The sequence below is a fragment of the Phoenix dactylifera genome, chromosome 1 (assembly GCF_051530095.1).
Source record: "Phoenix dactylifera cultivar Ajwa chromosome 1, Ajwa_hap1_PhDact_Kaust_v1.1, whole genome shotgun sequence".
NCBI lineage: Eukaryota > Viridiplantae > Streptophyta > Magnoliopsida > Arecales > Arecaceae > Phoenix > Phoenix dactylifera.
In genome coordinates this window covers 69,304,587-69,317,627 of record NC_143190.1, presented here as the reverse complement: position 1 = coordinate 69,317,627, position 13,041 = coordinate 69,304,587, and the positions used below count along the sequence as shown (strand labels likewise).

The 13,041-nt window shown below is 40.4% G+C and overlaps 1 protein-coding gene across 6 annotated transcripts; it reads left to right on the top strand.

The window, feature by feature from the left end:
* Positions 1 to 1,173: 1,173 nt before the first annotated feature.
* On the top strand, positions 1,174 to 12,699 carry LOC108510695 (serine/threonine-protein kinase PBL34-like). 6 transcript variants are annotated; one of them, XM_039125292.3, is made up of 7 exons: positions 1,174 to 1,623; positions 1,723 to 2,046; positions 7,868 to 8,208; positions 8,319 to 8,454; positions 9,727 to 9,863; positions 9,932 to 10,055; positions 11,721 to 12,699. In XM_039125292.3, exons 2-7 carry the CDS (start codon positions 1,854 to 1,856, stop codon positions 12,230 to 12,232), a joined length of 1,443 nt encoding a protein of 480 aa, XP_038981220.1. In that variant the 5' UTR covers positions 1,174 to 1,623; positions 1,723 to 1,853; the 3' UTR covers positions 12,233 to 12,699. The 6 variants fall into 6 exon arrangements, with proteins under 6 accessions (XP_038981220.1, XP_038981222.1, XP_038981221.1 ...); XM_039125294.3 differs by having other exon boundaries at positions 1,189 to 1,608; positions 1,709 to 2,046; positions 7,871 to 8,208; XM_039125293.3 differs by having other exon boundaries at positions 1,195 to 1,623; positions 1,709 to 2,046; positions 7,871 to 8,208.
* The last annotated feature ends 342 nt before the right edge of the window (positions 12,700 to 13,041 follow it).

Genomic DNA, 13,041 nt, shown 5'->3' with positions numbered 1-13,041 from the left:
GGTCATTATACCAAAAGCAAATAATACATGGAACTATCATCACAATTATCGCATTAATATCATAACAACTAACTACGTCATCATATCAGACCTCGTAAGCAGCATGCAGAAAAGTTTTGATAGACTCTAGAAATCAACATCTATGCCACCAACTGCTTCCTAACTAAAGACTAAATTTTATCTCCAAAACAAGCTTACGGACCACAAAGTCCACACCCCCAAATCAGCCACCGTACATCTAAAAGTTGACACCAATCCACCCACATCCCTCACTTCAGATGGGCACGCAGAGAGGCTATGTCCTCGCATTCTGGGAGCCCCTGTCCTCCGACCATCTTAAAATGAACTTTGATGCATGGCGGTTTGTTCGCTGGCGAAGGAGGCACAAGTGTTGCTTTTGTGATTAGAGATAATAAGTCCAGGCTGATTGCGACGAAAAGACGACGCACCTTTGAGTCATTAATTCCAAGCGCGAAATTCAGGGCTGCTTGAGAGAGTGTCTCCTATGCGAGGCGAGTTCCGAAGGCCCGGTGCATCATTCTAAAAAGAGACTCAGCGGAGATGGTCGAGTGGATTCTACAGAGGCATCGGAGATGTTCGACCCTCCGCTTCTAGAGGACATTCAACGGCTACTGCAGGAGTGTGATATCTTTGAGATTGTGCATGTATTCTGGAAGGTGAACAGAGCTACTGACTGGGTCATCTTCTTTACTGCTCATCATTTTAGAGAGTTTCTTTAGATCTGTTTTGTATCTGTTCCTCTACTTTTATGGAGTATTTTGTCTCTTGATTCGGTAGGCAGTGCTCATGCAAAACTAGTGCGAGTTGTGAGTGTACCAAAAAAAAACAACAACAAAAAAAAAATACTGCTAAATGAAGAGGAAGGCAAACATTGGCTCCGGGCGGAAACGTTCCCCGCGCACGCTCGCACCATAACGGATGCTACCCCGCGAGCGACGCGCACGATTAACCAAAAAAAAAGAAGAAGAAAAACTGTGTACATCACACCGCTCCTGCGCCCGTCATGCACACGAGGAATGGAGACACGAGTATCGGACACCAATTACAAACGGACCAGATTTCTTTCAGTAGAAAAGCCGACGGCAGATTCATCTACCGCATATAACATTTATGGAGTTATCTATGCAAAAAATATCCTCACCAAAACAACACGCAGCACATTCTACCACCCTCGGTCTTTGCTAAATTCCCACTCCCTGCCCGCCCTGCCCGCATTTTCCGCACTCTCGTGCCTTTTTTCCCCTCTGATCTCTTCTCTCTCCCCATTCCCACATTCTTCTTCCCCCCCCCCCCCCCCCCCTCTTTCTCTTTCTAAGCCAAGGTATCGCTTTCTTCTCTGGCTCCCTCACCGTCCAATGCTCGCTGACGCCGTTACCTCGGGCAGTTGCCCGCTCCCTGCTCTCCTCGTCTGAGCCCCCCAACGGTCCCACCCACGCAGCCCTTCGGGCAGGCGACCGTGACCAGTTCTCCACTCCGCCGCCACCTCCGTCTCCAAGCGAGTTCTAAAGCTCCCTCGGCGAGGAAGCCCTGAGGGTTTCGGATATTCGGAGGAGAAATCTCGCGCTCCCTGGCCGCTCTTCGATCTCGGTACCACTCCACCTGGTTCGATTCTCTCTTCTTGGTTTAGGGTTTCGAGCTCTGAATTCGTTGATTACTTTTCTGAAGTGGGAATCTTGGTTTCCCGTAGCGGTTTTGATGCAGATTTGTGGGGAGATTTTTGGCGGAGAAGAGTTTTTAGGGTCGATCTCTGAAGAAGGAATCTCTGCGGGAGAGAGGGGTTCGGGTTTCCTTGCTGGGATCTTTGATTTCGAGTTGGAATGAGATTTTGAGGGATGGGGTTGTGTCCCGAGGAGGTTAAATTGGAGGGATGGGGCAGCGTTGGGAAAGGGAAGGACAAGGGGAGTAAGAAGAAGAAGAAGAAGAGCGAGGCAACTGGATGTTGGATTAAGTGCAGATTGATGTGGAGTTGCATCTCGTCGAGATCCAAAGTGGACACATCCATCAGCAGTGCCAGCACTCATTGCGGTAATCTGCTAGCTCACCCACATGTTCTCTCTTCGATCTGGCTTTGCATGGTAGTTGTAGTGTCTTGTTATGGTTGCTGCTTTGTTAGTGTTTCTGATTCCTTTCAAGTTTTAGATTAGATCTTTGTTGCTTCGTGGTTATTGGTCACGAATGTTATGACTATGTGCGAACAATTTGGAATGGTCCTTGCTTTTTATCCTTCGAGGACGTGTGAATGCCTGTTTCTATTGCTCGATCCTTGAATTGGTTGCCCTTGGGCTAACTAGTTATCTTAGTATGTGACTACTGAACTTGAGAGATTTAGTATCTTTCAATATGAGTCGCTTTTGCCACGTGTTTGCTGAAACAAAGGCAAAATAGATTTAAAATTGCCACATGGTTTTTATGCTGATTTAGTTCCCACTGGGTTTGAGCATTTGAGGTAATATGCATGAATTATAAATTGAAGATTGGTAATGCGAGTTGCCATATTGTTTGACGTTTAATGGAAAATTCGCAAGTTGGAGTAGTTGAACTGAAGAGTAAGGGAACATTAGGTAGTTCGGAGAGGAACTAGCTGCTGATTGTAAGGATGTAAGTAGTTCAATGGGTCATTGGAAATGCATTACCTTGAGTCAATAACAATGCCTTGTCCCTCTGCAAATAATGCCAAGATGTCATTACGTTGTCCTTGTGGTGGTGCCCATGTATATTGTAATTGCATCATTTCTATTTATGGTATGACATGTTTTGCTTTTTAATAAAGTAAACGAACTTAAGTTGGAAAGTTTCTGTTTTCAATTTTGTTCAGGTTATCAAGTTTCTGTTAACAATTTTAGTTAATATATTAACTTAATTTAACTTACATTAATTCAGGTTATTACGTACCTTGCGATTGTAGTCATTTTCTTTTTTACTCTAGAATAATTTCTGGCACGTTCCTTGTGAAAATAATGGCAGGGGAGGAGCTTCAATGGCATGTGATATTTATCGGTACTTTATATTTTTCATGCATTATTAATTGAACTATTGAATGCAGGAGTTTTCTTTCAGTCAATTTACAAGGATGAGGTGGGGAAATTGTAGGGCATTCGCTGTAGATTAGGAGGAAACATACACAAGTTGGAGAAGAAATTGAAGGTTAGGGGGAGGAAGGCAATTTAGAGTGGGGATTGGAACTCATGATGAGGCTTTAGCTTGTGGGAATAGTATCAAAACTTCATCCTCTACAAAATGTACATGTTGAAATTTGTGAAAATTTTCATTTACTGATAAATCTGGGGGTCCCAATTTCTAGTAATTTGAGCCATTTTCTTTTGTTCCCACAAGTGCTTTTATCATATGTTTATTGAAATAAGGCAAGAACAGAGGTTGGAAAGCGAAGAGGTTTCTATCTTTCTTTTGAGCCATTTTCCATGCATTTTTAAATTGAGGCATGTGATAAGAGTGGTTTTCAACAGACATGCAAGGGGGAGGTAGCGAAGTTGGAGGCTAATCAATTGAAGAGTTAAGGGAAAATAAGCAGGTTGGAAGGAATTGAGCCGAAGATTTGATTTAACCCTTTTTCAGGGTTGACTTTGAGAACTTGTGAATTTATTCATGGCAATGCTTTAATTCTTTTAAAAATAACATGGTGAAATGGTTTTCTTCTTAGAGGTGCCCATGCCTATTCTTATTACATTTCATTTTTTTGCTGTGGGATGTGTTGGCATTTGACGAATAAAACGAACTTTGTTCTGAAAGATTTTGTTGACTGACTAGTTTGGAAGTTCCATAAATTGTGTTTCCTCTTGGGTCTAGAGTTGCTTTGTCATATGTTTGTGGGATGGCTGTCAGTTCAGTCCATGGCATTCTGTTTGAGGATTTGAATCATTTTACATGCATTATAAAGTTACGCATTGGGATGTAGAAGTTCCATTAGATTGATATGTAAGGGGGATGCAGGGAAGTTGGAAGGGGCTCAGCTGAAGATTAGGGAGAAAATAGGCAACTTGTAGGAGAATCTGAAGATTAGGCAGGAGAATGGCCATTTGAAGATGATTTGGGAATAAAGATAGTGCTTTGACTATCTGGTAATAATACTGGAAATCAAGATATGTCGTATCGGCCTGAACCGGACGGTATGGGATGTACTATACTATACCAGTTCGCTACCGGTATCCGGTATGGATGGCGTATCGATATTCGGTACGCCAAAAAAATTCTGTACCGAATCAACGCTGTGCTAGTGTGGCACCCATTTGGAGTCCGGTACCGAGACGGCGAATCTTGCCGGAAATGCTTACTTTCTCATTATGGCATACAAGCTTATTCTTGTGGCTTTCTTCTTTTTTGTTAATTATGGCAGAACAGAAATTAACAGTCATGTAGTCTTAGTCTCATTCTTCATATTCTGTTCAAGGATGAATAATTCTGTGTGCATCATTAATAGAAGTATTAAATGTAGGAGTCACATTACACTGATGCATGGTGATGAGGTGGGGAAGATGCGAGAAGATTAGCTGGTGATCTGTGGGGGTGCTACGTAGTTTGTACAGGAATTGGGTATGCGCACACATAATTGACATGGAAAGAGGAGTCGTGATGATAGGGAGCTGAGTATGCCTCTCACAAGGGGCGGCTTATCTCTTTCTGCACGATGATATTAGGTATAGAGATGTTGGTTTTGGAAAATCATAACACTTGCTGCTTTTTCATATATAATAATGAGGTTAGGATCTTGTTTCCAGCTTCCTCATTTTAAGGCAAGAGAACATTTTCAGGGTTCTAATTTGATCCATGGTCAGATGCTATGTATCTTTATCCTTACATAATTAAATGATGTCCAAGTCTTCCCACATGTCAATGGAAGGAAAATCGGGCAAGTAAGATATGGCTGACAATTCAAAGAAAACTTTTGATCATGACTATCTAGTTTGATAAAAGAGTAATATTATATACAAAGGTGATAAAGCATGGGTCTTGTGAGCATGGATTGATAGTAATGAGATATTGCAAATATAAGGTAAACCTTCTTTAGCTTTTACATTAACAAGAAAATCTGCATCTGAATTTTAGACGATCAGTCTGCGCTTCCATAGTGAAAGTTGGAAATGACATTTGCTAGCCCCCTGTTAATTGCCTTCCGCTTACTCTTGTATTCATAAGGAAAAATGTATTTGAGGCAACCTGTGTTATTGTTGGTTCAGTATTTATTGTTCAGAACGTTTCCTTGAGGGCTTGCTGGTGGTACACTTTGTCTCGTGGAATCAAGAAATGGCCGATACTTGTTAAACAACCAGTACGCAAAAGTACAGTCATAACTTGCTTATTTTAACCTGTTATGTATGGCTAGATCTTGGAAATAAGTTGTCTGTTTGGCTTGAAACTGGCTAAACTAGAGGGTGAAGGAGTGGTATGCCTGAGATGAGCCACTTTGGGCCTTAACGCTGAAGAAGAATGCTCTTTTTTAATCTTTCTTCAGTCTAACATCAAAAGAATAAAAAACAGCAGTAAAGGAAAAAAGAAAAAGGAAAAAGAAAACTAATTAAGAAACTGGAGATCATTTATGCTTTTTTATATTCTTGTATCCTAATGCCTCTATTATATATAAACTTGAGCACATGTTGTGTAGGGCAAGGTTTGGTTCGAGCCAAGGTCCCATACCAACACAAAAAGCTTGACGCCCACCCAGCCCGATATTAGGTATGAAAGTCGAAGGTCAAGCCTAGTTCGACGCTAAATGGGGAGGGGCCATGCCTAAGCCAACTAACTTGTGTAAATCAGACCGATTCAGATTTGCCTCGGCCCAACCAAATGGGGTCTAACATAAGCCAGCCTTTGATTATTGAGAGAGAGAGGGTGGAAGAAGAGGAGGCATCGCAAAGTACATTGGCGGGGAAGGTGGGGTAGGAGTGTTCAGCGGAGGTGGTCAAGGCTTCACATCAAAGGTGGTGGTGGTGGATGGATGGGTTGGGGGGGGGGGGGGAGGGGACGAGAGAGAGAGAGAGAGAGAGAGAGAGAGAGAGAAAGAGAGAGAGAGAGAGAGAGAGAGGAGGCGGCGGATGGATGGGTTGGGGGGGGGAGGGGAAGAGAGAGAGAGAGAGAGAGGAGGCGGCGGAGGAGGAGGATGGTGAGGGCGAGGATGCCAATAGGGACGGCAGTGGCGATTAGAGAGGGAGAGAGGAGAAAGTGGCTTGCGATGGTTATGTTGGTGGTGGCAAGGAGAGAGTGCAGAGGGAAGGAGAGGTTGTCTAGGTCAGGGTAGATGGAATGAGGGCATGTTGTGGCGTTGAGATTGAGGAGAGACCTAGGGGGTGTCTCCCATCTCTCTCTCTCTCTCTTCAATTTTATTAAATTAAAATAAAAAATATATAACATTATTTTGATATAAATTAATTTAATAATATACTATGTTGAGCCAGGCCGAACTAGGTTAAAAGAATGCCAAACTTGAGCTTGATCTGATTTTTGTCAGGCCAAAAAAATTGAGACCTGACTCGATCCAACATGCTAGAAACCCCGATCGAAGCCCGATGAAAGCCAAGTTAGGCCAGGCCAGGCCAGGTGGGTCAAGCTCCTTTGCACAGGTCTAATTATATACAAGACAAATTTGGATAGAAATTTGCACTCGAGGTCATCAGTCTCACTTTCCTTCTATAAGTACACATTTCTTTTACTTAAGACTCTCCTTCACATTTGTTCTCTGAGAAATGACCGAGAATGCTAATGAAATAAATAGACTAAAATATGGAGTATATGCATCATATCTACTTCAATGAGTCATGAGTGATGGGATTATAGTCATCCATCAAATGCTTCTTCTTTTGAATGAAGCATGTGCATGGTACATGCCCATAGTTATATCTTCGAAATGTATCATCTATGTAGGATATTGCTTTAATAAAACATGGATTCATTTGCAATCTTACCAACCATGATGTAATATATCTCTTAAGGTTATTTTGTGTATTTTCTTTATTGAATCATGCAATTCTATTTTTAGAATAATCATTATTTGCAAAAAATGTTTTTAATATTTTATTGGAATCATAGTTTAAATTACCAATGCATCTGTTTGATCTTAAAAGCCCTTCTAGGAAGTCTTTCTGTTTCATATTTACCTTTTTTTTATAAGTATTTATGTAAAAATATTAGTGGACAAACTAAGATTTGATTCATCAGTCGCCAACCAGTTCCATTAAGACACCTGTACTTTTAGAAACCTTGCTCTTTTAAAACACTCTTCTGTAAGCATGGATCAAGATCCTTCTTGATGACAAGCATATTTCTGATGGATCATTTTTTATCAATACATTATATTTAGAATGATTTTTCATAGTATTGAGGCTGTGCTTTTATTTTTTTCCTCCCTTAAAAATTGGAAAATTTAACCACACTATGAAACCATGAGTGGAGAAATTGGGTATTGGAGTTCAATGGTAAAAAGTTCCCTGTTTCCTTCTCATTTTTGCTCTTTGAATGAAACTCACACTGTAGTTAATGCCTCCCCCCCTCTCTCTCTGTATGGTGAAATTAATTTAAGCATGCACATATGTTGGGTATTATGTCCAAGTGTCCAAATACTAGCTGTATCAAGCTGTTGTGTTTTGGAGGTTGTAGATTTGGATTCTTTGATACTCCAGCTCACTTGGTAACTATGCCAATTGTCAGGGTCTTTTCTTACATTAATTATCCAGCTTGATTAACTCATGTCTTAGGTGCAAGTAGCCGCTTCTTCAGTGTTTCCATTGATGTGCATGCTTAGCTTCCGTGGGTTCTGTCCAGTTGGGAGGTTATTCTTGCTATAGCTTTTCATTATCTTCTAACAGCTGTTTAACTACTGCTATTGTGCATGGGGCAGCAGAAAGTAAATCCACGAATGACGGTAGCAGGGACCAACCAACTGCACCAGTAGTCTCTGGCTCCACAACCACCAGTAATGCTGAAAGCAATTCATCTACTTCTAAAGTAGGTGAAGAATTAAAGGTTGCATCTCAGTTGCGAAAGTTTACTTTCCATGAGCTTAAGTCTGCCACAAGGAACTTTAGACCGGAGAGCCTTCTGGGAGAGGGAGGTTTTGGTTGTGTCTTCAAAGGATGGATTGAGGAGAATGGAACTGCTCCTGTAAAACCTGGTACAGGGTTAACCGTTGCCGTCAAAACACTCAACCATGACGGACTTCAAGGGCATAAAGAATGGCTGGTATATATAATGTTTCCTGAGTCCAATCTTGAGTTCTTCAATAATGAATGACAAGCATATATCCCTTTCAAAGTTCTCATTAAACATGAATGTTGTTAATGTATTTGCAGGCGGAAGTTAATTATCTTGGCGAGCTTCAACATCCAAATTTAGTAAAGTTGATTGGTTACTGTATTGAAGATGATCAAAGACTGCTGGTATATGAGTTTATGCCGCGAGGAAGTCTTGAAAACCATCTTTTCAGAAGTATGCGACTGCCCTATTATCTCTGTTTGATATTGTTTGTAGTAGGTACCATGTTAGTTATCTATGAAAAGCCATGACAAAATATTCAAAATAGGCTAACTTGCCAGGCTGTGAGCCTTTAGAATTTGACTGTTGTATTATTTTTTGATTCTTATGTGTCTCCTTGAAGAAATGCTGTTTTCTTTTCCTTAAAAGTGTGCAATAGAAATTGTGCATTAGAGTCACAGCATAGTCTGGTTGCTTTTAGTTACAATGTAGTCTGTATTAAGGTTTAGTACTTATATTGTGTTTAAGATGTCTTCTCTAGTGCTGGTTTATGGTCTTTAATCTTGGAATCTGCCAAACACTTATTCATTTACTGGTATAATGTAATTTGAACTTTTAATGTCGGGGATTTTCCGGAAAGAAATATGATTATAGCATGTACACCCATGATTAAAAAATTGCTGCTAATGTGCAGCCTCTACTATCCAGATTTGTTATGTTTATTTCAGCTCAGTATCAGCAGTTAGCTAAGATCAGTATTTAAGATTTTGATTCGGTAGCTAAAACTGAACTATAAAACACCACATGGTATGTTACTGTACTCATTTCTTTGGCAGGGGGAAAAGACAGGCACAAAAGAGATTATGACCATACAAACTGAAACACAAATCCATTTAAGTTCTTGTGCATTGCCAGCCTTGCATCTTTCTCTTCATTATAACCGGATGAATTTCCATCGGTGGTAAGATGGGAACCATCTTGCTACCCTTCATAATAATTTGACTCTTCATCTCCGAGAACATTATTATCATATGTTCGGTTCTCATTCTTTATTGTGAGGCTGCAACTTTTTTATGATGAACCATAAGAGAGTGTCCTCATCTTATACTCTAAAGATATTCCTGCTACCCTATCATGGTTTCAACTGTGGCAATCCTTTTTATTTTCCCTATTTAGTATCTACTTGCGTCCATCATAAAAGATAGCAAGATGAGTTCTAGCTTTAGACATCTGTATGAAACTCCTTTTAAGGCTTTTTCCCTTTTTTTGTCTTCCTAATAACCATGATCAACCATTTTTTATGCCATGAATTTATTGTCTCACTTTAATTGTTATTTACGGCTCTGTCAGGCTCTTGGAACTTTACAATGGCCTTTATTTGCACTATCAATCTTAGTGTTATATCTTAATTTGCTGCTGCTGCTGTTGTTGCAGTTGAAATGATGAGTGAACTATTGCCTTTTGTCAATATCTAATCCCTCCTATCAACTATGCTTTATGCAACAGGGTCCCTGCCTCTCCCCTGGCCCATACGAATGAAGATTGCTCTGGGTGCTGCGAGGGGCCTTGCTTTTCTTCATGAGGAAGCAGAAAGACCAGTGATATATCGTGACTTTAAAACATCCAACATTCTATTAGATGCGGTATGTAACAAGTTTTATATCTCTTTTCATTTATTAATATGATTATTTATGAGAATGTGCTCTTCTAGGACTATAATGCAAAGCTTTCAGACTTCGGGCTTGCTAAGGATGCTCCGGATGGTGATAAAACTCATGTGTCAACACGAGTGATGGGAACATATGGATATGCAGCTCCAGAGTATGTAATGACAGGTGAGTCATCCTTGAATTGTTACTGATTTTTGTTAGTATCACTCTAAACTTTGTCATTTGCTTCTTTTTTTTTAAAAAAGATTTTACGGTTTAATGTATTAAAAAGGTCAGAGCAGGCTAATCAGTATATGCTGCAATATAATATCCTATTATGCTTGATTTGGTCTTGCCTCTATTGTTTTTTAAGTTTTCTCAAGTGTTCAAGTTCTGTATGCTTTCAATAAACTTGCTTTGTTCTCATGCTTTGGTAAGGCATGGTTTTCTTCGAATTCAATTTACTAAGTGCATACTACATTGATTGCCTACACGATTCATGTAATGTACCAAAGGAAAAAAGTTGATTTACCAACAGTAAGATTCCATTGTAGGGTATCAGGAAATAGAAGGCTACATTCTACATTCATGCTGATGCCATTTTGTTTACCAAGTATATACCATGCTGATTACCTACATGATTCATTTAATGTACCAAAAGTAAGATTTAATTCATCATAGAATATCAGCAAATATCAGACTGCATGATGCATTCATGTTGATGCTATTATTGTTTTCTGAGTGCTGCATCAGAGTATTATATTTTATGTTGCTTATATCCCAGCCTTCAGTTTGTCGGGCAATTTGTTCATTGTCTGTACTCTGTAACAATCCAGACGAACATCATTTGAATATTTGCTTGTCTCGTGTTACTTAAAGCAACTTCATGGCTTCCATTGAACTTTGTGGAAATTAAAGCAGTGTCAGTGGGCAAGCTTGTAACTTACGTACAGGATGAATTGCTTAACCAATCCTAGTTTCTGTCCTAGTCTCTTGTCAGAGACGTGGTTTTCTTTTTCTATCTAGGACATATTAGTTATGTTGGAGAGAAATTTGCCATGCGAAAGGGGAGATAAAATTTTCAACTGTCAGTCTCTTTAGACTTGCACTTGCATTCCACTTCCTGGATCTCCCTATTTCTATGTATTCAGGATGCTTCTAGTGGTCTTATTAATCTGAAAAATTCAGGCAACTTTCGTTAGTAATGATCTGATAGTGTTATTAAATTTCAAATGAGAAATTCAAAATATATAGGTCAGAATTGTTTTTGCAGGTGAAGTATTAATAGTGAAAGAAATACTGACTTGACTTTTATGGCTAGATGGATACGGCTAGTAGTTGGTAAGTATTGGTATATTGGAGTAGAGTTACTGCAGACTATGAGGTAGATGGGGGCTGGAAACTTAGTAATGTTGTATCTTTGTACGTTCTTAAAATTGAGTGACTGGAGCTGAGTTCCATTACTACAAAATTGTGATAAAATACTACTTGGGTGGGACCATTAGGCGGAAGCTACAACATTTGTTCTGATCTGTGAGTGTGGTCTTAAATTTTGTGGCGCTGTGGATGATTCTTCTTGAAAAGCTAACATAAGGGTTATTGGAGGCTAGACATTTCAAAAGCTTAGTGAGGTATTTAAAGGGGCACTGCCAAGGAAAGCTCTCTAGATCGTAGAAAATGGAGAAAATGTTCAGGTGGGCATGCAACTCTATTTGCAGTTTGCTCTTGCCAGTGGTTATGGTTCATGCCCTCACGGAGCTCAACACTGACTGATCCTGTTCTATTTTTTGGCATTTTGCAGTTTACTTTCTGATTTTGTCAACTTATGTGTACCTAACTTTATTTTTCCAGGACATCTGACATCAAAGAGTGATGTCTACAGTTTTGGGGTTGTGCTACTTGAAATGATGACAGGGCGAAGGTCCATGGACAAAAACCGACCAAATGGCGAGCACAACCTGGTGGAGTGGGCACGCCCCCATCTAGGAGAAAGACGACGCTTCTTCAGACTTATAGATCCTCGCCTAGATGGCAACTTCTCAATCAAAGGTGCCCAGAAAGCTGCCCAGCTGGCACATGCCTGCCTCAGTCGTGATCCCAAGTCCAGGCCCTTAATGAGCGATGTAGTGGAAGTGCTCAAACCATTAATAAACCTCAAAGACATGGCAAGCTCTTCGTACTTGTTTCAGTCAATGCAAGCAGAACGTGCTGCAGCAAACAGCAATAACCAGACTGGAAGAAATGGTTTGAAACCACATGCTTCATTTCCAAGATATGGGCACCAGCCTGTAAGAACCCTCTCTAATGGTTCACATCCTTCTCCATACCGCCAGTCGCCAAAGGCCAATGACAAACAACCATGAGCACATATATTCCTGTAAGTTATTCCGAGGAATTGGAGATCTTGAATGGCGAGAAGTGTGCAGGACTGTGGTGATCTCTGTGTTGTATGTCTGGTGATAAGAAGTCTGAGGGCTGCTGGGGATAAAGGTTGATGGAGGTGTGGGGGGACTGGAGTCAACCTTTGTTGGTTACAAGTTACCTCAAAAGAATGACTCTGAAGATATTTATAATTTGATGCTTCCATTGTCTTTTGTCTTGTTATAGTAATTGTCAGTTGCTTGATATAGTCAATTGAGTTGAAGGAGGTTTTACAGTGTTATCAGGTTTGTTCTCGGGGCTTGAAGAGTTTGTGAATGATTCAGACTGAAGAATCATGGGGAATGTTCCTATTTTTCCCTATTTCTTTTCTTTTTTCTTTTTTAAAGCCTCTCTGTAATTTTTATCAAGCTTAAAGTGATAGATCATCGGTTATACTTTCCTTTCTACATACTAGGACGAGTTGGTCCATCAGCACAATGCTGGGAAAAAAATGATTACTTGGTAGTTGGTCATAGTTCTGTGGTCAGGTTGATCCTGGAATGAATGGCATAGCATGTTGCGGCCTTAGGCCTTTCTAAGGCCACCGGAGCTGCCCTATCTATTAAGGTCTTGCTGCTGAATGGCTGATAAAAGATCAGGTTGGATGCTCATCTGGCCAGTCATACTTCAGATTCTTGTTTTTTGCAAAGAATGGTCGAGCCGCTGACAACTCCCCAGGTTCACTAAAAGAGGGGTACTCCGCGAAAGATGGCTCCGCGGATCTCCATTTGTATCTAGATTCGTCACTGGC